At 41.5% G+C, this 14809-nt stretch overlaps 1 protein-coding gene across 1 annotated transcript in view; it reads right to left on the bottom strand.

Annotated features, from left to right (window-relative positions):
* OBI1 (ORC ubiquitin ligase 1) overlaps positions 1 to 14348 on the bottom strand; it is a 49653-nt gene extending 35305 nt beyond the window's left edge. Inside the window, exon 1 of the mRNA XM_089511184.1 lies at positions 14124 to 14348. Within this exon, the coding sequence (XP_089367310.1) occupies positions 14124 to 14195 (72 nt within the window). The 5' untranslated portion in view covers positions 14196 to 14348. The remainder of the gene's footprint in view (positions 1 to 14123) is intronic.
* Positions 14349 to 14809: the final 461 nt, after the last annotated feature.

Raw genomic sequence — 14809 nt, 5'->3', positions numbered from 1 at the left:
CAAGGTCTTGTGGAGCAAAGAACAAACCTGCTTTGAACAAATCTTAACAATAAAACCTTATGACAGGGTCATCATTAGTTGGAAATGGCTTGAAGGCAGACAACAATGACCACTTTGCAGCCTACAACAATTGTGACTTTTTCCTCTCCCCTCCTGCTAGAATCTTCCATGACACAAAGTGTTTATAGCCCTCCCATGCAGCTTTTTAAGAGTTCATGGGGGTGGAGCAGAGCAGAAAAAGGATGTGGACTGCAAATTATGGTGAAAGCAGTAGGATCCTGTGTGAGTTTAGTCCAGGGTTCCCCCTCCTCCCAGGCTTCTCTCTCAAGTTTGTTGAGAAAGCTGCTGTAAGATCTGCACACTTCACAAAACAAACTATGGACAAAAATCCTACTGTCACTCCTCTTTTAAGTGGATCAGAACCATATGCACCAGCCTGCTGCTTGTCCATGCGAAGTTAGACTCCCCAAAGATCCATGGCTTCAGGGGTGTCATTAAGGCGATGTAGTGTGTGGGCCACACCAGGTGAAACCCCCTTAGGGTGACACCATTGCTGCCCAACACATCTGCCTGTTGGCAAAAATAAGCTGTGGCATTCACCTGCATCTCTTTAAAATGCTGAAGAGATGGGCTGAGTAGAGTGAGGCTCAGTGGGAAGAAAAGGCAAGGCCCCAAGTTTTAAATTTGTTTCATTTTTTTAAAAAAGTAATTTTCTAGTTGTTTGGTCACAACTATTGCCATTACATTCAGTGATATACAGGAATTATGATTTATGAGCAACATTAGTACAAAAACATTGCTAAGTGTTTTCTATGGAGAGGTATGGGAGGCCAACTGAGGGGTGACACCATGAGTTACCACACCGGGTGATGCTGATGCCAATGCTAGTGACGCCTCTGCCTGGCTTAGCATGACATGAAAACCAAGCCACTGTTAAAATAACTGGGTGCTAGAAAGCCTTGCTGGTCTACTGCAAATCACTCAGATCTACCAGTAGTTCCTGATTTACCATTTTCCCACCCCAGTGAGAAGGACAATGACAAACCTCCTCTGAACTAATATTGCCAAAAAACTGCATCTTAGGTTTGCCTTAGGCGGGTCACCATAAATCGGAAATGACTTGTAGGCATATGACACACACACACAAATCAACAACACACACATAAATCTCACACAACAGGGCAACATCTTTCAGATGTTTTGGACAACTCCCAGCCCCAGCCAGCATAGTTGAAGGTAAGAAATTATGAGCTGGGTAGCTCCAAACATCTGAAGGACCAAAGGTTCAACATCCCTTAACAATCTTTTTTTGGCATACATGCTTCTAACAGCATTCTTACATTTCCATACACTGTACAATTAAATTAAGGAAGAAAAAAGAAGTGGTGGATATGGGGATAAGAAGGTACAATAACAGGAGGAATGTAAATAGTGCTTTGATCCAAAGAGCCATTTAAGAAACATGAACATCTGACACACCCTTTCAAGTGCTAGAAAAATCTAGGCAATGTCTATTAAAATTCAATAGTTCTTTCAAGATGGCATTGAGTGCTTTATTGCTTTTACTACAGTAGCAAATCACAGCTTCGCTTCTGGAGTGGGCATCAAGCTGAGGACTAGAACCTTGTAGAAAATAAATGAATGCTAGGATTTTCTGAAACCCAGCTTCTATGAAAGATCTGCACAACCCTTAAGATAAAAGATTGTAGTCAGTGGCCTCAAAACGCAGCTCAGCACTGAAAAATCCACAGGGTAAAACCTCAAAACATTTTTTCTTCTTCTTGTAGACAAAAGTGAGAAAAGTTTTCCCTGAAGGGTAAGAGGTGTTATCAACCCTGCTGAGATGTTCTGTGCATTGATACTTAGCAAGTCCAACAGGCTGTATCACACAAAAGGCAGAAATAAAAACAGCTGTACCACAGAGGATTGGGTTTTTAGTGTTTGTATCTTAACAAGATACTTATGTATTTTCCTAAAGGACCAAACAGTTTACTGAAATAGGTTTCTAAAAAGATATTACTAAGAAGACCATTCTTTAATTGAAAATTCTGCTTGGAGTTGAAAAGCCTTGGGATTCAATAATGAACTGAAAAGGATAAAAAAAAAATCTGTATTTCATGTTAACTTTGCCTACCACAAAAACATTTCTTTTGGTCTCTGTAAAGAAGTCTTTCAAGGCCTCTGGTAATCTGCAATTCTAAACTCTGTTCTGCTTTGAAATTAGAAACCACAATGTCTGAAAATTGATGATAATATTTTATCACTATCACTATCACTATCATCATCATCATCATCATCATCATGATGTTTTCAGATACTGTGTTCTGTTACTCTTTCCAATACAAATATATATAGACCTCAGTAATGGTTTCTGAGAATCCTAAAGCTGTCAGCTAAAGTGGACAGGGCTGCACATGTCTGTCTTACAAAGTGTTTACCTTTGAATTTGGAACTGTCCAGGAAGGAGGTGTCAAAAGGTCCAAGCACCACCAGGAAAATAACTTTTCCAATGTCCTCAGTTCTTACAAATATTCTGCTGGCTACATGCCAGCAGCAAAGTGTAAAAAAGTGGAAGGAATTTTTCCAACACTGGGCATTGGGTTGAGAACAGTGTAGTATTTTTACTTGCATTGATATTAGCCTTCCAATGACAAATGACTAGTCAATACAATTGCTCAGTGGCTAGCTGCATTCTTAAAAATAATATAAAATTATCAAAAAAATAAAGAGACAAGAGAAATCACAGATGGAGGTAGGGACTTAGGTAGTGCACTTAAGTAGAAAAAATGAAATGCATAGATATAGGATGGGGGACACCTGGCTTAACAAGGCTATGTGTGAAAGGGATCTAGGAGTCCTTGTAGACCACAAGTTGAACATGAGTCAACAGTGTGATGTGGCAGCTAAAAAGGCCAATGCTATTTTAGGCTGCATCAATAAAATATAGTGTCTAGATCATGAGAAGTAATAGTGCCACTCTATTCTGCCTTGGTCAGGCGTCACCTGGAATACTGTGTCCAGTTCTGGGCACCACAATTCAAAAAGGATGTTCACAAATTGGAGCGTGTCCAGAGGAGGGCAACCAAAATAGTGAAGGGTCTGGAAACCATACCTTATGAGGAAAGACTTAGGGAGCTGGATATGTTTAGCCTGGAGAAGAGATAGTTAAGGAGTTATATGATAGCCTTGTTTAAATATTTGAAGGGGTGTCACTTTGAAGATGGAGCAAGCTTGTTTTCTGCTGCTCCAGAGAACAGGACTTGGAACAATGGATGCAAGCTACAGGAAAAGAGATTCCAGCTCAACATTAGGAGGAACTTCCTGACAGTAAGGGCTGTTCGTGCCTGAGAGTGTAGTGCAGTCTCCTTCTTTGGAGGTCTTTAAACAGAGGCTGGATGGCCATCTGTTGGGAATGCTTTGATTGTGAGTTCCTGCATGGCAGGGGTTGGACTGGATGGACCTTGTGGTCTCTTCCAATTTTATTCTATAAAGAGGGAAACTCCAGCAATTTTAATCAAATATAAACATGTCCTTCCATATTCGCTAGGGTTAGGGGCACAAGACCCCCATGAATATGGAAAAGCCTCAAATAACAAAAAATCCATGATTTTACCTGAGAGGATAACTCTCTAGGAATTTGATTATTCACAGATTTGATTAATATATTCTCTCTAGGAATCTCTAGGTCCTCCAGTGCAACTCTGTAGTCAACATCTGAGAGACACTGATCACAGAATTGCACCGGAGGAACTACAAATGCCTAGTAGAGTATTCTCTCTAGGAATTTCTAGGTCTTTCAGTGCAACTTTTAAAGTTGACCATAAAGTTGCACTGGAGGACCTAGATATTCCTAGAGAGAGCATATTAATCAAATCCATGAATAACCAAATCCACAAATATCAAAGCCACAAATATGAAGAGACGAGTGTATTTGGGCTTCATTATAGTAGGACAGAGATAGGAAAAGTCTAAGTCTAAGACCATATGCAGACCCCCAAGGTTGGTTCTGCATCCCTCAACCCTTTCGGATTCCTCAAGACTGCCTGTGACACACATTTTCCTGGTGACCACAATTGGGCCTTTTAGCCCACCGCTGCCACCAAATTAACACAGACCCTTTTAAATTCTTTGTTCTAAAAGGAGTGATATTGGTAACATGGATGTATATTCAAAATGCAGGCATGCTTTTACTAAAATAATATCCAAACTTTATTAAACAGATGTTCCAAACAAATTATACTTAATTATGTGTAAATAAAGGAATTGTTGTTTCATTCATTTGTGTTACTGGCTTCTTAGTTTTAACTGTCACAATGACAGTTTCCGTATACCACTCTCCTCAGAGTATCTGTGTTACTGTTCTCAAGGACAGTTACACAGTCCTCCTTCTGGCTTACTTTCCTTAAATCTAATTAATAACCCTGTCTCTCAGGCTGATTGTATCCCACAGGATCTTTCTCTACAATACCCCCCTCACTTGGAGTTCTTTACTGGTTACAAGTCCCTGACTTCTGGACTTTAACCCAGTTCGTCCCTGGAACCGTCAATAATGCATCCCTCTCTGGACTCAACAAGACCTTATCTGCCTTTTTGACTATCATTAACGGAAAGGAATTTTCACCTCCTCCCAGCCAGCCTTCTGACTCTTGACTGGTTGCTAGCCTGGCCTAAATCTGCCTATTCTCTACACTGCCCTTTTTCGGAAAGTTTCCAGGAGTAGCAATTTACCTTTTGTTAAAACCTTCTAGGGTCATTCTGCACTGTATTACCATCTAAAAACATCAAATTTAAAAACCAGAAATGGTCCTCTAGCCCCTTCTTCTTTTGCTTTGTTTTTTGGCTTTTCGGTAGGTGGTCCTGAGTCAATGGCCCACCCCTAAGGCTGAGTGTTAGCCTTAAACCACTTCAGTTGCTCATCCCTGAAGTAGGATATCTAGAAATTAATGTTCTAAATAACCCTTGAAGTTCAGACACTAATATACTCTCTTACTACAGGCAGAGTATGTAGAGTTGAGGATGTAAAGAATCCTTCTTTGGAGATTTTTCAACAGAGGCTGAATTGCCATCTGCCGGGAATGCTTTGACTGTGTATTCCTGCATGGGAAGAGGCTTGGAATGGATGGCCCTTTAGTCTCTTCCAACTCTATGATTCTATGAATATAAGGATGTTCAATCTTTCAATTGTAGGGTGTTAGCACTCAAAGGTTTTTCTTAAGTCTGCCTGGTTAAGGAGAGACATACTAGACCTGTCACAAAATATTAATGTGTGACATGCTCCTGCTAGGGGTTCCAACCAGTTATGATTTCATCCAGGACACTTTCCATTTCCATTTTTTCTCTCCCTCAGAAACAAGCCTACTGATATTATCATGCACAGATAGTGAAGTTTTGACTACAGAGAGATTCAAACTCAGAGGAAGATTCACTGCCAGACTACACTTTTCCAGGCTCTGACACTCCCCCACGAGTCTTCCAAAGCCCACTGAACGGCATACAAGTGCATATCAGAACATTGAATGCTATGTGGCAAAGCACAAGACTGAGGTACCGATGCTTGATTTTGACTACTTCTGGGAGGTCCTATACAGTAAAAAAAGAACACAGCAATGCAATAGGGGCACATTAATAAAGTCCAGCTGAATATAAATCCAGCTAAGTACACCTAAGCAAAGGAAGTCTTCAAGTGGACCAGGAGAAAAAGTTGGCACCAGGTGAGTTTTTCTAAAAAGAGTATTTAAAAATACTTCTTTCAAGTGGACAGAAAAAGTCAATATCCAGGATAAGACAGTGACAAGCATATTCACACAATGCTCTCTACTTCAGGTGGAATCTTGGACAAGAATTAACCAAAGGTTAGTCTGAAGGCACACCAACCTCATGGAAGCTAAGCTGGGTCTAGTTAGTGCCAGGATGGGACTGCTTGCAGGTCGCTGTTCCCTTAATGTCTCAGATTTACATATCAAGGGTGTGATATCAATTTAACATACATAAATATAAACCTAGCCATAGTTTCCAGCTGGCTCAGTGTTTCAATGAAGAGAAATAAACCCGGGACATCTGGAAGTCCATTCACTTTGAACAAAAATAATTGTTCAGGAGGATCCAAGCAATTTTCTAAGACAAACAGACACTTTTAATTAAGATTGCAAATTTTAACCAGTAGAACAATGGTTTCAGCAAATTAAGACTAATCAGTGGGCAGGTGGGGGAACAATACAAATTAAGACAGGGTGGGCAACACACAGAACCTAAGCTACATGCAGCCCTGATCCATGTTGCTGTGAAACCTGTGCCAATATTTCCCCTTTCAAATAAAGGAGAACATCTACTCCTGGAAGCCTGAAGAAGTAATGATTCATCTTTGAAACAAGGTGCATAGCCCCTTTACACACACAAATGCTGGCCTTTCCTCTTAACAGTGAGTCATGACATACAGTTTAGTAAACAAGAGTTCTCATTGCTAAACCTCAGCCTCTACGCCTTTTCTTTTGCTTTTATTTCAAAAAGTTTCTTTATTTCTACCTACTGTTAGGCATTTAAGCTGTTTAAAATGCTTTTCAATAAATAGGGAGCTTCCAAAAGAAGAGTTCTTGTGGTTCGTTTAATTTCTTAAAGATGCATCCATGTTCAGAATTTGGAAATATGCGCATTTCCACAGATTAAATAAGCAACTGAAACTGACAATCAGATGACAGCTCTAATATATATATATATATATATATATATATATATATATATATATTCCTAATTGATTCAAACATACCTGTCATAGACTTAAGTCAAATGTGGAGGTTTTTACTTTACTCAAGGGCCAATGCAGGTAAATATGGGTGGTGTGTATCTTTTTCTCTCTCTCAGGCCTGTTACAGACTGCCAAAATAAAGCTGCTTCAGGTCTCTTTGGAGGTATGCTATTTAAATGATGCATGGGTCCGAAGAGTCCGGAGGTCGCGCCAAAGCCACACTCCATTCCTAAGCACTGGAGCGCAGCTTTGGTGCAGCTTCCGGATTCTTAGGATGCATGCATCATTTAAACAGCATACCTCCAAAGAGACCCGAAGCAGCTTTATTTTGACAGTCTGTAACAGTCCTCAGTGATTCAAATACAGCTTGTTTAATTCAACTTTTACAACTTCCATGTTACTGGCAACGCACTTAAATCTAATCCTGGATTAGTAAAGAATATTAAACTAAATCAAATTTTTCATATTTGTGATTTTGTCTTGTTTACCCACAGCTTTGCTATCTCTTTCCATTTTTCTTTGTACTGTTTGGTTGTTCTATTGCTATTATACATTGATAAGGTATTTAGTATGGCTAAGTCATTCAGCTTTAAGATCCATTCATCTACTTCTTCCAATATTTTGCTTATATTATTCGGGCAGCAGTGATCATGTAAAGCAATACAGTCACTTCATCCTGAACTAGGTTATCAAGAATTATATCTGTTACATTTAACAAAAAAAGTTCAGGTCTTAATGATATATCCTTTTTAAATGTCATTATCATGTCCTTGTGTATCATTTTCCAAAATGTTTTTGCTTTGATACACTGCCACCACATATTTATTTATTTATTGTATTTATACCCCATATGGTAAAAAGACCCCACTTTATCATTGCATTTCCAACAGTTCTTATTGCCATGTTTACCTATTTTTGCTATCTTAGTTGGGGTTATATACCATCTATAGAAAGGTTTGTAGTAATTTTCTTTTAAATTATTACATTTCGTAAAGTGTAAGTTTCTTTTCCAAACATTTTCCCAACTAACAAGAGGTATTTCCTTTCCTGTGTCCTGTGCCCACTTAATCATATCTGTTTTGACTGTTTCTTCAAATAATTCCATTTCTAATAAAAAAAATTAAGTTTTCTTAATTAATTGTTTTCTGTCACCTAAAATTATTCCATCAAAATCTGTCTTTTTTACTTTCTGTTCCTTGCGCTTCCATCTCTCTTTTTAGATCCTCTTTTATTTGCCAATATTTTAGCCAATGAATTCCTTGATCTGTTACAAAAATGCCTTCCCTTGCTTTTAAGGTGATGTGTATCTTAAAGACTTGGAAAGCCTATTCCTTTCCATATTCATCTGGCATCAAGCCTTCCTGAAGTTGAATGATGTTTGCATCCAAATATGTGAGCAGAGGATTGAAGCACTGGCACTCCTGTGTCTACAGTTTTGCTGCCACTTGATATTTACATAAACCTTCTGATCTTTTTGTTTTAAATAGTCCAAGTGTTCTAAGTAAAAGATACATGGCAATCTCTACAAAAAAGGAAAGGATGGTTGTTTCCCCATTTGGAGCAGGAGGGGAAAATGTGTAGTACCCAGATATTGTCAGATTGCAAGTCCCATGGTATTTCCCTGTTCGCTATGCTTATTAATAGGACTAGCAGTCCAGCAACATCTTTTCCATCAAGTGTAGGTCCCTGGGAACCAAAAACAATTTTGGCAAAATAAAATTACCCTAAATGCTCCAAAATGTAATCCTGAAGGCAAGGGGTACATTTCTACCACATTATGCCAGATTCTGGACCAATTTAGGCTTTTTTTGAACCCCAAAGCATGGTGAAAGTGTCCCATAAAGGCATTAAGGAATAAAACATTTACAGTATTTATTCATTCACTTAGTTTGCCCGAGTAGGTGCAGCCCTCCAAAGTCTCCTAGAGGTTTAATGCAGCTCCCTAGCCTTCCACAGTTGCCCACCCCTGATCTAGAACTACAGAACATTGAGAATTACAGCTGCTCCACTGTATCCACAGATTCTGAATCAACAGATTCAACCATCCACTGCTTGAAAATATCCATCTCAAAAATACAAAAAGAAAACCTTGATTTTGCCATTTTACATAAGCCATTTTACATTTTATGTTGATTTTTTTAAAAAAAAGTTTTCATTTTCCATTGTTTAATTGTGGCTTTAAAAAAACTTGTATGATGAGCAGACTTGGTTCTCCAATTGGGAGAAAGCTGGGATGTCGTTTTTTGACAAAAATGGGAAAACAACTGGCTTTCTCTGGTTCTTAGTATCTCACAGTAATGAGAACTGGGGTCAGGGGGATGCAAGCAAGAAATGAGGTGAAGGACAAGCCCTCTTTCTACCAGTACTGATATTAGGGATACCACTTGGGAAATACAATTCAGTTTATATGGAAAAATGAGAGCTAGCATGGTATAGTGGTTTCAGTGCTGGAGTACAATGCTGGAGGCCAGGGTTCAAATCTTTGTTTTGCCATAGAAACCCTCGGACATAACTGACCTCGGACAAGTCATATTCTCTCAGCCTATGAACAAGTCTTACCAAAGAAAACCCCATGCTAGAGCAGTCATACATTAGAAACGACTTGACAGCACGATAACAACACCATTATGAAAAAGCAATAATGATAAGAATTGGGCTTATCAAAGTATATTAAGCTGAAATATACATTTTCAGTGTTTACCACTGTATTGAGTCTGACACAAATGCAAAGGTTCACACAGAGGACTAGGAAAAGATTGTCTTATTCACAAGTCCCTTGATAGCCATATGGGACCAGGACACAGAAAGGCATCTCCCTCAAGACACTGTGTGTCTGATGGGGATTGTGTAAAAACATGAAGAAACATTCTATCACTCTATTCATTCAACCTATATGTAGAAAATATTGTATGTGGAGCAGGCTGAGGGCTGCCTGTAGGCGCCTCCATTTTTGCTGGATCAGGGCTGCGGCTCCTTTTTTGCATCCTGAAACAGTGTGATAAATGTGGTGCTGTGGCTATACGGTGCTCCTTTGGCCCTGCATCATGCAGATGCATTACTAGGGAGTACTGTGATGCTGTGCACCGTGTGGTGCGGCGCGCAATGTCACAGCGTACTAGGGGCAGAGGTGTTTTTTGTGCTGGGGGAGGGACAAGATATAGCTACAAGCAAGCTTTGAACCCTCTTTTGCACCATCAAAGCCCTCTGGCAGACCTCAAATCCCAACAACTGAGCAATTTTTAAAAATGTATTAAATTTTCAGGTAATTTTCACCTGAAAACTGCCCCAAAGGCCCCCAAAACCATTAAAAAAGGAAACAGTCTACGTCACTCACCTATCCTTAACTCCTATTTTTTTTTTTTTTTGAGGGGGGGAACCCAGCCCAAAAGCACAGAGAGAGAGCGCTAAAATTCAGTCTAAATGATGATCAGAAATTATACTGTGTAATTCTTGGTGCAACCTATAGGAAAGGGTTATCAATATCAGCCCCTGCTACCTTTGGAGAACTCCCCCTCCTCATTTTAATGATCCTCCAAAAGAATCCCCTGTGTGAGATAGGCAACATCATGCTATCAAAAGGTCAATCGGCCTCACATATATGCAAAATAGATTTTATTTTGGCCAGGGATATCAGGTTTGAATAACTGCATGCCAACGGGCAATAAAACAGATTAAGGCTGCATCTGCACTGCAGAAATAATGTAGTTTGACACTGCTTTCACTACCATGGCTCAATACTATGTAATTCCAGGATTTGTTATTTTGTGAGATATTTAGTCTCCTATCAGAGAGCTCAGGTGCCAGAAAAAATTACAAATGCCATGATTCCTTAGGATGGGGACAAGGCAGTTAAAGCAGTGTCACACTGCATTATTTCTACAGTGCAGATGCAACCAAAGTTAGCACATCAGCACTTAGGAACATCTGAGAGTTTCAGATGCTGCTATCAAGTTCAGAAGACTCTCATGATTCAGATCACAAGCAAGAATAAAGTTGCTACCCTTAAAATATTGATAGGAAGTATGCTCCATTGAAGGATAGGAAAAACCTGATGGCATAACTCCCAATAAGCATGTTTAGTTGCAGTTATCTATCTTATAAAAAGCTTTCAGTGTTTGGGGGGGGGGGGGGGGGAGAAGAAAGAGACAATGTATAATAACTGTGAAAGGAGGGAATTAGGTTGACTCTATTCCCAACTGCCTTACTCTAATCACTCTTCTTGTAAAAGAGATATACAAGCATATGACAACCACATTTTTAGCATTTATGAAAGTATGGGATTGGGGGTTGGGAATTCAACGTTCAAGCCACCAACGATTCATGAAACCTATTCAGTAAGGTCAGGGCAGTCATTTTCTCTCTGGCTGATAGTATATAAAGTATGTAGGGGGAAAGATATGCATGTCGTATTGAGCTCATAGGAGGAAAGGCTGGGCACAAACCTAACCAGTGTCAGCTGGTGACTCCCCTGTCAGTGGGGAATAAACACTGTAGTTGGTGTCACCTAGTGCAGGTGCCCAGAAAGAGCTGCAGGAGATGGTGGATTGCCCCACCTGATCTCATTCCTGTTGCCTTGCTTGCTTACCTCTTGGTAGGCCACCTACTACCTGGCCAGACCACTGCTAATGGCTGTGCTAGGGCCTCCGAACAACCTGTTTAGGGTCTGACATGGCTGCTGATGGAGTGAGAAAGCAGGGCGACGTCCCTTTTCTCTTGCCCAGCAGCCGCGCCATTCCCAATGGGTGTACTGCCCCATCAGGTGTACAGCCCCCTGGCGTGTCACACGGTGTGGTGCACATCCCCCAATGAGACCCCTGGAAATGAATCTGCACTTAGATTTAAATCTGATTTTTTTTATTAAAAAAATTGTGGCACTGCAACCACAACATTGCGAGTTCGATCCTAGGGCTCTAGGTGGACTCAGCTGTCCATCCTTTCGTAGACTGGTAAAATGAGTACCCAGCTTGTTGGGGGCAATTGGCTTACAGACTGTAAACCGCTGAGAGAGTGCTGAGTTCACTGATAAGCAGTATAGAAATGCAAATGCTATTGCTATTAAATGAGAATCAAGAAGTAAAAGTATGAAAATGAATAAATGGCAAGGCACAATCAATGCTGTGGTGTGTAGACCACGTTGCAACACACACAATGTATCATCTGAAATTTTAATGTACTTCAGACAAGTGCATCATTCCAAATGTTCCCATGGGTTGTGGGAGTTTGCTTCCACATGCCTCTACAATACGCTATGAGTATGGCTAATAAAAAGAAACCAAATTTCTGTAAATTTATCTGTGTCTGCATTCAGTTGTTTAAGTTGTTGCACTAGTCCTTCCAGTACAGCAAGATCTCATCACACCATCAGCTAATATTTTGGTTGTCAGTAGTTTTCCAATTGCAAGCGATTAACTTTGACAGAACTTTGACACAAACATCCAGGACCTTGGATAGTTCTTTTAAAGTTCACATTCTATGCTTGGAGCACTGACATGTGAACCACCAGCTATCATGTAACTGGCAAGAGTAAATAAATACATCAGCACCAAATGGAGTGTATGGCCATTTAATCCCATTCCCACGCAACAATATCTGTTTTTGTGTTCCTTCAAATTGTTTCTGACCTATGTACACCTTAATGTAATCCTATCATTGGGTTTTTGTGGCAAGATTTATTAAAAGGGGGTTTGTATTTGCCTACCTCCGAGGCTGAGAGTATATACTCTTGTAATATTGTTGTTGTGTGCCTTAAAGTCATTTGTGACTTATGGCGAACCTATCACAGAGTTTTCTAGGGCTGAGAGTGTGTGACTCACTCAAGGTCACCCAGTGGGTTTCCATGACCAAATGGAAAATTCAAACCCAATCCCCAGAGTCCTAGTCCTATACTGAAACCTCTAGACCAGGCTGGGCAAGGCCTATGTACTCTGAAGGCATCAGATCCTGTCTGATCTTGGACACTAAACAAGATTAGCCCTGGTTAGTATTTGGATGGGAGACAGCCAATAAATACCAGGTGCTGTTAGGCTACATTTCAGAGGCAGAGAATGGCAAACCGTCTCTGAGTATTGCTTAAGAAAACCCTGTAAAATCCATGGGGTCACTATGGGCTGCAAACAGACTACAGAAATAATTTGGTTTGAACCCAAGCTCAGCAAACTACAATTCCCAGAATTCCATAGTATGGGGCCATGGCACTTAAAAGTGGGATCAAACCAGATTATTTCTGCAGTCTGGATGCAGCCCTGGGCAACTTAAAGTCATGCACACGCACACACAATATTCTACCAAGCAACATGTTTCACCATTCAAATTATGTGCAGATAAAACTAAATGGTGGACCAGGAGTAAGGAATAACCAGCACCAAGTGATTCTAGCAGAGGATAGGAAAAGCAAAAAACCAGAAGCTGCTACAGGGCTCTTCCTGATCACAAGCCACAGAAAACAAAACTGCAGATCTATTCGAAGTGTACTAGGTATCACAGGAAACACAAGGCCAAAGTGGGAGCTCAGAGGAAGAATGACAACGGAAGACAGCGAGGTCACAAAACTGAAATCACCACAAGTCAGGATGAGTTTTAGACGTGTAGCTCAATCCACACTGAACTTCTCAGTTTATTCAAGCAGAGAACAAACAGTCAATGAAGAAACTACAGGAGCTTCAAGAAGGGGTGTGTGTGTGTGTGTGTGTGTGTGTGTGTGTGTGTGAAGAGCCTGGGGCTCTCCATAGGAGAATGTAAGCCTGCCTGGCCTTGCCTTCCAGGCTACCTGGCCTACCGTGTTACTGGCACCCATCTTAAAATCTTCAGTGGCAAAGCTAATAAAAACCTAGGAGATCAATCTGAGCCAGTATGGTGAAGTGGTCTGAGTGTTGGACTATGACTCTGGAGACCAGGGTTCAAATCCCAGTTTAGCCACAAAACCCAGTAGGTGACCTTGGGCAAGTCACACTCTCTCAGCCTCAGAGGAAGGCACTGGCAACCCCCCTCTGAACAAACCCTGCCAAGAAAACCCCATGGTAGGGTCGCTTGAGGGTCCCCATAACCTGGAACCGACTTGGAGGCACACAGCACACGTTCTCAGCTACAGACTGCCAGGGGTCCAAGCCACATTTCCTGTCTCTTGAGAGAATACTATGAGGCTGCCATGAGCATCAAAGGCCAGGGAGTCTATCCAAGGCCTCCCTTCCTCTGCCACTCTCTGCAGGGAACCAGAGGCAAGATCATGGAGGGATTTGGGGACAAAGGCTGGCAATGCCTTGGCTGGGGAGGGGTCCAGGGAGGGGTCCTCCCTGGGTTCATAAACCTTGCCCTCCAGCCCCCAGATCAGGGGCACCGACCCCCTGGAGCCCTCCAAAGGCTGCGAGTTCAAATCCTCTGTTACCTTTCCCAGGCAAATGTGGCAAGTGATGGGCAGCGTGAGAGACAGCGTAACGTTCTGAACGTTCTGAGCCATTGTGACGTCTCCGAATCCCGCGAGCGTGGACGTTCCAATCCACCACCGCGGCGGGCGGCCAAGGAGGACTCACTCTTTCTGGCTCACGCGGCTTGCAGGCTACGGCTACGGCGAGCCGGGGAGGCCAATCTTCCTCCCAGGAAACGAGGCCGCTTTTCAGAGTTCCAGCAGGGAGGAGGAGGAGGAGGAGCGTGAACTCGAGCCTCTCTACCCCCCCCCGGATGTGTGTTTTGGTCACGCCCAGGAGAGGGGCAGCCAATGGGCTCTGGGACGTACCATTCCAAAAAAGAGGGGACGCCATTGCACAAGTGAAATAAACTAGCGCTGCATCCACACTGGAGGAATAATAACCCGGTTTGGCAGCGGTTTAACTCCTTGTCTAGATCAAGGCTATGGAATTCTTGGAGTTGGAGTTTGTTGTGGGGCCGGCCCACAACAAACTCCAACTCCCAGAATTCCATAGCAGTGAGCCAGACAACGAGTTAAAGCGGTGCCAAACCGGGTTATTATTCCTCCAGTGTGGATGTAGTCTAAAGTGTGCCTTATCTTGCTACAAACCCAACATTTACACAGCTGTGTGGCAATTGTGGCCCTCCACTATATATATACATACA

This window comes from Sceloporus occidentalis, unplaced genomic scaffold (assembly GCF_023333645.1).
Source record: "Sceloporus occidentalis isolate IW3139 unplaced genomic scaffold, rSceOcc1.0.p SCAF_2, whole genome shotgun sequence".
Classification (NCBI taxonomy): Eukaryota; Metazoa; Chordata; class Lepidosauria; order Squamata; family Phrynosomatidae; genus Sceloporus; species Sceloporus occidentalis.
The sequence above is the reverse complement of the archived record's forward strand: the minus strand, read 5'-3'. Positions and strand labels throughout refer to the sequence as shown.